Genomic DNA, 8,858 nt, shown 5'->3' on the forward strand with positions numbered 1-8,858 from the left:
CGGCCACAGAAGAGACTGGCCACAGGGGAGAGCGGGCACAGGGGAGACCGGCCACAGAAGAGACTGGCCACAGGGGAGAGCGGGCACAGGGGAGAACGGCCAGAGAAGAGAATGACCACAGAAGAGAGTGGCCACAGGGGAAAGCAGCCACAGGGGAGAGCAGGCACAGGGGAGAACAGCCAGAGAAGAGAGTGGCCACAAGGGAGAGCAGGCACAGAGGAGAGAGGCCACATGGGAGAGCAGCCACAGGGGCAAGCAGCTACATGGGAGAGGAGCCACAAAGTTCCTCACAAATGTGTTTCTGACTATCATGGAGAAAGCTTTGTCCTCTGGACCTTCCCAAGGTCCAGCAGATTTTATAGCATAAAAGATCCCATTTAACACCCTAATCTTGCTGAGCCCTTGGACACCTTCCTCCCAGTGTACCAAGGAAGCTCATTTCAACCTCCTCTGGTGTAGGCCACCTTTTGGCCCAGGTTTCAGCCAACCAACTAGGCTGTAAGAGTCCTTTCTACTCCCTGGGGGGGCAACTTTGAATTCATCCACTCTGCTTAGGGGACGATGTCAACAAGTCATGTCCGATCCAACTTTACATTCCTTCCGTGATTATTCCACACCCAAATACACATCCCCACACACATTCCCCCAGACTTGTATCGATATAAACTGGAAAGATTATGGAGTTCTTCTTAGAGTAGAACACATCTCCTCATGGATCATGCTTTGTATGTCGCCTTTAGGGACCTGCAGAGACTGGAGCCTACCTGTAGGTCTAGAAGCAAAGAAGGTGGTGAAGTAGTTCCGAGTGGAAATCAGCAGTGTCTGCAGGCACCGGAAGGGCCTTCATCTGCAGGAGGCAGAGTCCGGTGCTCTGTCAGCATGCGAACATCTAGCCTCTCTTATCATCCCCACACTACCCTCTTTCCCACGTGATCAACCAAACGAGGATGACGTTCCCAGCATCACTGGCAGTTCTGTATGAGGACAAGATTATGAAATTCAGGCTGACAGGATGAGAGCAGAAGTGATTCACATGGCTTCCCAGTTGTGCCCTTAGAGGATAGACAGGAAGTGTCCCTCCTGCATGTGCTTCCTCTGACCTTTGGCCTGGCGCCGACACAGAAACAGGGATAAGAGTAACCTCCCTGACACAGAAAGCAATGGCAGAATCCTGGGAATTCTCATCGAGCAGAGTCAGAGTTCCCATACCAGGCCAACCACCTCTTGATGACTATGGGAGAGAAACAAAGTTTATTATATCAAAGCCTCATTACCCCAGGACACTTATATTGAGAAGAAGACTCAGGCAAACCAGAATCATCTTTGCTTACAACTGGCTGAAAGGGTCATGCAGCAAATGGAGAAAAGAACCCACTTGCTACCAGGACAGGCATACAGGCCTGCCGGGCTGACAGCCAGGGGTGTGCTGGTGACACTGATTGCCCCATCCAACCAAGGTTGAGGCTGGAATGCATCTGGCCACTGAGAAAAGCACCAAGTGCCCTTCTCTGAAGAAAAGATCCTGAGGGCTTTGAGCAGGGGAAGGCACACCGAGACCCACACCAGGCAGAGACAGAAAGAGGCCAAGGGGCCAGTGTGCAGGCTTGAGTTTCTTCAGGCCGCAGGATACACAGGACATGGACCCAGGCAACACATCTGGGGACCAAGATGAAAGAGAGAGGACAAAGTTGGAGGGATAGCTACAAAGGAGGTACTTGGTATGGATGTCACTTCCCAAGGGACACTGGCACCAGTGGTCTCATCACAAATGTGAAGTAGATGAGGCAGAGGAACAGCTTGTTCACTTGACCTAAAACTTTCCTGAGCCCACCAGAGAAGGCTGCAGGGGAAGGGAGGATGCTTGGTATTGACAAATTGAAGCTGAAGTGTGCTGGAGAGTTTGGAGCTGGGAAAATTGCTGCAAAGACAGTCATTTGATTTGGGTCATTATTTATTCTGACAACTCCTAAAGAGAGTAGTTAAAAGTCTCACCAAAAGCTTCACCCTCGGGTGACTAGTGAAATCTCCACAGAAAGCCTGAGCAAGTCCTGGTGGAACCGACCTCCAGCTAGACCAAGTCCATTCCTATTTTTTAAAATGCATTTAAAAATTTCAAATTCATATATTAAAAAGTTTAAATGTGTCCAGCCATAATATCCTGATTTAATGTAGAATTGTGTCCAACCAATACAGCACACACAAAAAGAATACAAACAGCTAGTAATAAACAGAAAACCAGAAAACATCACTGCAGTTTCCAACATAGCATGGCAAACAAAAATCATATGTATATTTCTCAGGAGCCATGAAAAACATTTTTAAAGTGGTCACCATTATACAGTTTTTGTAAAAACCCACCAATAAATAGAAAAAATGCAAAATTATGTTACCTCTCTCAAATTTCAAAAATAATTTTGCTAAATGCCCATTACCTATTTATTAACAGTTCAAAAACTATGACTTGTTAAACAGTGTATGCATGATGGGCCCTGCACACATGCCCAGCGTGCGTTCCCAGTATCCTCAGTGTGTTGACCTTGTCGTGTCTTGGACGGGTCTAGAAGGATAAGTGGAGGCTCTGAGGAATGTGACAAACCTTTACACAAACAGCCAAATATTTTTAAATGTTTTCCAAATATAGTTTTGTGGTTAGCCTCAATTCAATCAGATATTTTCTTTATTTAGTCTACTTAATCCCATGTCCTCAAAACAACTACTTAAAACTATAAATCGTAAAAATCTAATGTTGTACATTATACACACAGTATCATCATATTATTCTTAATCAACCGTTCATCAATATCCAGGTAGGTTTATACTATTCTAAGTTCTCTTGAGTATTTACACGAAAAGTTATAATAGTATACACATTGTTACTACATAATTTCATATACAACAATTAGTAGCACAAGGAACCAAAAGGAAAATGCTATGTTAAAAATACAATCATATTGAAGACTATTGAAATGATACTGCAATGTTACGAAGACAAAAGTAAACAATATCAATAGCAATATGCTATTGCTACAGGTAGAACATATTATTAAATTAGAAGAACACAACTTCAGATATGTAGAATATCAAGTAAAACCAGTGAGAAAAATCCTGATAATTAAAAACCCTCCCGCCACATATATACCAACTCTCACATAATTTGGCTCTAGGAGAGCACTAAATTGCCTTTCTAGGAATCCCACACACTCAGATTAGCCTCCTCTTGGTCCTTGCTACTACCTGTTAGTCTGTTAACATCCACTAACATTTTCCCTGAGCATCCCTGCTCTCTGCTCACCTTCAGAAAGGCAATGCAGCACCTGCAGCATGTCAGGTGTTGTCCAGGGTGTGCTGTGCACATAAACTCACAGTGCTCAGGGAGGTAGGAATGTTGCCATTTTACAGAAGGAAAAGAGAAGCAAACAAGTAAAATGACTCTACAAGTACACAGTGAAGGGCAGAGCCAGGACGTAAATGGGAGCCTCTTAAATTGCCAAATGGCAACACCATCCTCCCCTAAAGGAGACCTTCAAAGCAATCTGCTTATCTCTGACAATGAACAAAGGTGCATTGCCTAAAACCAACCCATTTACAAAACAACAGCATAGACACACAGCTCCAGCCCCCACGACTCATCCAACAAAGTGCTGATGCCTATCTGTGTTTATAAAATATTTTATTTTAGAATGGAACTATAAATTTAGAAAGATACTTCATTAAATGCTTTCCGTGAATCTTTCCCAGCTACAGAGGGCACCAACACTGAGAAAAATTAGCTTCATTCATTGTCATTCCTGGACTGTGTGTACACATATAAGTGTGATTTCAAAATGATATATGTTACATAGGGAAAAATATTTTATGCTATGAAGTGAAAATTATTTCAAAAGTGATCCTGTATTTTTACTTAGACTCTAATCCAACTATCTCTAAAGGGAATTTTAGAGATTCTTTCTGGAATCCCAATGTTTTTTCTCAGAGCAATCAATGGATAGTTGGGTGATGTGTCTTTGTGGAAAAATCAGACTTCTTTTCTGCTCTGCACTTTCCTAAGATCTGGTTACTTCTTTTAGGGGAACTACAAGCCATAGTCTCTGCCTCTTCTGTTCTCACTCTGTCCTGCCCCAGCCAGGCTTCCTCTCACCTCTCCCCTCTCCCTGAAAATGGGTAAGTAGGCTTTTCTAGGAAAGATTAGGTGAGATGGAATGAATGGGTCAGGGAAGCAAATAAAAACACACCAGTCCCTTCCTGCCCCTGGAATTAACTCAAATCATATCCCTAGAAATGGGTGGTACAGTAACATTATGTTAAAAGAAGATAAATGTAAAAATATTTGTAAAATCTTCAATAATTATCAGTTACTATTATAATTATTAAAGATTCTGATATAGGACTGGGCATGGTTACTCATGTCTACAATCCTAGCATTTTGGGAAGCTGAGGCAGGAGATCACTTGAGGCCAGGAGTTTAAGAATAGCCTGAACAACATACTGAGACCCTGTCTCTACAAAAAATACAATAATTAGCCAGGTGTACAGGCAAACACCTATATCCCAGCTATTAGGGAGGCTGAGGCAGGAGAACAGGAGAGTCACTCCAGTACAGGAGTTTGAGGTTGTAGGGAGCTATGATGATACCACTGCATTCTACCCTGGGCAGCAGAATGAGATCCTATCTCACTAAAAAACTCAAAACAACAACAACAAAAACCTCACTATAATATTATGGAATATTTTTACCCATTTTTTTCATATATTATGTGTAAGAAAAATATCAGATGGTTATCAAGTAGTCACCAATATTCCAATATTTTTAAAGATATTTAACATTTTCAGTCACTATGAATATGGCCATATCTGTTACTAGAGGTGCATTTTACTTGGTAAATAACATATTCTGTTATGGCTTTGTTTTGTTTTTAATGTTCAAGAATCATACAACACCTATATTGAAGAGGTCTAATTTTACTTCATTTTCCTTTAAATTTATTCTAGAGAAAAACAAAACCTTAAACATCGTATTAAACACAATGGAAGTTAGTTTTTAACATCCATTCATGAGGTGAAAAGACTAGGGCATCTTCATGCAGAAAAGCTTCATCATCAGTGATAGAGAAATGGGTTTAAAGGAAAAATATGTAAGTTTCTGCAAAGGCTTGGCTTTGAAGGCTTCCTTTTCCACATATAAAACCAGTTGGCTAAAATGTAAAAGCAATTCTAAGAGCAAACAGACCACTGCATTCTCCATGTCCAAGATGTTGGGGGAAACCTGAATATTTGACTTAGTAGCACCTTGGGAGTCAGCAGACCTGAAAACCCTGAGTAACCCTGAAAATCTCCACTTTCTATGGAAGAGTGGCAAACGCTCAAAATAAGGCACTAAAATAATGTACCCAGCCTTCTTTGGTCTCTGTAAATACAGCAATTAGAAGGCATGGTTAATCTTCATTAATCTTCCAAGATGTGTGTTACCTTTTCTAGGCAGCAGCCAACATGTGAGAGGTCAATTGGTGCCAAGTCCAAGAGCCAGGAGCTCTGCTCTCTCCCAGCGGGCGGGCATCCACCTCCTCTGCTTGCCCCCCAGGTTTTCCACCACACACCCCCCCACTCATACTCATAACACTCTCTCACATGCTCACACCACTCACATACATACACACTCACCAACACACACTGTCACACACCCTGGTCAGCCCCCAGAGGTACAGGAGTCCCATGGGAGGTGAGTTGGAAAGAGAGACTTGGTCAGAGAAGGTAGCCGAGAAACCTCTGGGCACTCAGCTGTCCCTGAAGTGACAAAACAGGTGAGGGCAGCCAGCGCTCCTCTCCTGGAGCCCCAGAAACCCAGCTCTTTTCAACCTCCCAAGCCCAAACCCACAAAAGCAGACACTGCTGAGGCTACAGTGGATGCAGTGGAAGAAGCTGGGTCTGGGTAGGGGTGGGGGAGCCACGCCTGGACCTGACCTCTGGGGAGCCACCCTTGCTCTCCCACTCTGCCCCCACACCCTGACCTCTTTTTGGTGCCTCATTCCCTTTGCCCCTGCTACCTAGGAGGGCAGCTCCTGGCTAGATTCCCCCTGGAGAAGAGAGCAGTGCAGTCCCACTGCAGGGCTTCCTAGGGTAGAACAAGGCTAGCAGCAAGACCATGGCCCCACCCAAAGGGCCGCAGGGCAGGAGACATGGGGGTAGGCTGTGTTGAATCCTGCCAATGTCTGAGCTCAGGGCGAGGTGGCAGGCACTTAGCAGGTTAATCCCTGCTATCATTTCACTGAGCTCCTAATGCAAATCACAGAGTGGACCTAGTGGGCTGCAGGGGACCACCTGCCTAATTCTTCCAAAAGTCACAGAGAGGGGCTACCCTACAGAAAAGGAAGAGGGGAGATGGAGAAAGAGAGGGACAGCAGAGGAGGTGAGGTGGAATGGAAGGGCTGCTGAGGGAGGAGAGTGGCTTCTGGCCTAGTGCCACTCCCTAGGTCCAGCACCTACTACCACAAGTTGCCACTCATGCTGAAAGCCCCTTGTTAACTGGGGCAGTAACTACTAATCTGCAAACAGTGGATTTGCCTGGCACAACATGAGGCGCTCCAGCTACAGAGACAATCCCTGAACAAGGACACCACCTGTGTGTAAGGCACCCAAAGAAAGTCTTCCCCAAGTTGCTTTCCAAAATGCGGGTAGAAGCTGCGCTGCTCATTCATGCGAGTGACAAGGACAAAGATCCCTGCAAAACAGTCCTGCCTGGTTATTCCAGATGCATAGTAGAGCGACAAGCTGCGGTGCACGCGGGCCCCTCCTAGCGCCCCAGGACGCACTTGGCCACAGCTTGCTTCCCCTCGGCGAGTCTTCTCAGCTTCTCTGCGGAGGTTCCTGGAGCGGAACCCTCCTGGACCCTGTTTTCAGTAAGCCTGTTAGGAAAATCCTCCCAGTAGCTGGCAGTGACCCGCACCAAACCCGCTACAGTCCCCTGTCACTTCGCGCAAATAAAGTAGCACAGGTGTGACCTCAACTCGTCGACTTGTCGACTTCTGGCGACATGCAAAAAGTTGGCCTTTTCTGAGAAGGCCATCCTCTCTTTGTAAATGCAATTGCTACTTGGTTAAAAGTAATTTTCTAGCTCGAGTGGCGGAGAGGGAAGGCTCAGCGCGTCGGCTGGTTGTTCTTGTTAAGTGCGGGTCAATGTCGCACACACTGTCCCTCAGAGAACGCTACTCACAATTGCTTTTCACGATCTGCTGGGTCTGTAGATGAGGCGACCCTCCCTCAAGAGTGTCAATGAGGCTTCCTTGGGGCCCTCCCAGAAGCTTCGCCAGTCCCAAGGAATTCCAACCTCTCCAACCGTTTAAATATCTGGAGAGGGCGGGACTGGGTCTCGGTGGGTCTGTAGTTTCAGCAGCCAGCATTTCAGCAGTCCCTTTTGTGTTGCTAAATAAAAGCAAGAAATTTAAAGGCTTGTTTCCCAGTATCCTGCCCCTCCTTTTCTTGTTAGAACTGGACTCTTTCACTTCTTCCTTCAAGGCTGCTGGAATATGGGGTAGGAAAGAAGTGGCCTCAGTGCCGCCTGGATAGGCTGTGCGCCCCGCGTCTGGGGACAATGGGGCGGTGGATTCTAGTGGGATCCTGTACTCCGCCTACGAAGGGAGTACAACCGCCTTCTAATCCAGACTGGCATTCTCTGTGCACAAGTCAGTAATCCGCGAAAGAAAACCCATCTGTGACTCTGGGATCGGGGTGTCCAGTCTCCAGCACACGCTAATCCCGGACACCTGGACCCCGGGGGTGCTCCCCAGAGCGGGAAGTGAGAGAGCCCGGCTGTGGCACAGAGTCAGCGCGCGGCTTACTCTGCTGGCACCCGGACCAGGGAACCGGCGTCCTGGACCGAACCCAGAGTATTAGAGCCCTTAACTTTGCTAGGAATTCCCCGCCTGGCTGACCCCTCGCGCTCCCCAAGCGACCGCAGTGAACGCACCAGACTCACCTACTGCCAGACAGCTGGGGAGCAACAGTCTGAAGACGAGTCCGCACACCACTTCCGAGGCCATTGCGTCGGTCCGGCGCGTCCGAGCAGAGGGGGTCGCTCGAGGGTCACCAGGGCTTCTGGGACGCCAGGCCCATGCCCGCCTAGGGCCTCTTGCCGCCGGCAGCTCGCAGACGCCTAGGCATCGCCGCGGCGCCGCCGCGCTCTCCGTCCCGAGGGCGCGCTCCCTGGGCTCTCGGCCTCCGTTTGCCGCCGGGCTCCAGGCAGCCCTTCACCAGGCTCTTGGCAGCCAACTAGCCAGGCGCCCCTGGGGCTGGCTCATGAAGCGTGGGGTTCCGAATCCGGTCGCGGCGGCGGCTCCTACAGTGCAGCTGGAGCTGGGGCCCTGGAGAGGTACCCTTTGGGAGGGTCCTGGGAGGCGGCGCGAGGAGGAAAGCGGGAGACGAGGGCGCCGTCAGGGGCGGCCAGGAGTTTTCTGCGCGGAACCTCGCCTGCCGCCAACGTGTCCCAGCTGCCCGGCCACGGCTCCTCTGCACACTCAGGCTCCGAGCGCCGCCCCTGGCCCCGAGGCTCGCCTTACAGCCCCCGGCCCAGTGCCGTTCCTCCAGCGGCGACGCGGCTCAGCCTCTGCGTCCCCCAGATTCTGGCCGGAGAGACCCGGGCGGGAGCCGCCGGGCGTAAAGAAGCATCCCCGATCCCGCGCGGCTGGTGTCGGTCCGTGGGCGGCGCTGCCAGTCCCTCCCCACTTAAGGAGTCGTGAGCTGGGGGCAAGAATGGAGGCGAAAGCGTAGCACGAGAGGGTCGGGCTCCAACTCGCTCCTTCACCGCCTCAATTGGAAACAGGAGCGAAACACCAAACACCGTCCGGTGTCCCGGCCCGCCGCGAGGA

The 8,858-nt window shown here is 48.6% G+C and overlaps 1 protein-coding gene across 2 annotated transcripts in view; it reads right to left on the reverse strand.

Annotated features, from left to right (window-relative positions):
* The window catches only part of PIEZO2 (piezo type mechanosensitive ion channel component 2), a 549,391-nt gene extending 541,195 nt beyond the window's left edge, over positions 1–8,196 (reverse strand). Inside the window, exon 1 of one of the 2 annotated variants that reach the window (XM_003800478.2) lies at positions 7,970–8,196. In XM_003800478.2, the coding sequence (XP_003800526.2) occupies positions 7,970–8,033 (64 nt within the window). In that variant the 5' untranslated portion in view covers positions 8,034–8,196. The remainder of the gene's footprint in view (positions 1–7,969) is intronic. The other variant, XM_023519459.1, reaches the window with a different exon arrangement.
* Between the last annotated feature and the right edge of the window lie 662 nt (positions 8,197–8,858).

This window comes from Otolemur garnettii, unplaced genomic scaffold (genome assembly GCF_000181295.1).
Source record: "Otolemur garnettii isolate 467f Iridium unplaced genomic scaffold, OtoGar3 scaffold00176, whole genome shotgun sequence".
Taxonomy (NCBI): domain Eukaryota; kingdom Metazoa; phylum Chordata; class Mammalia; order Primates; family Galagidae; genus Otolemur; species Otolemur garnettii.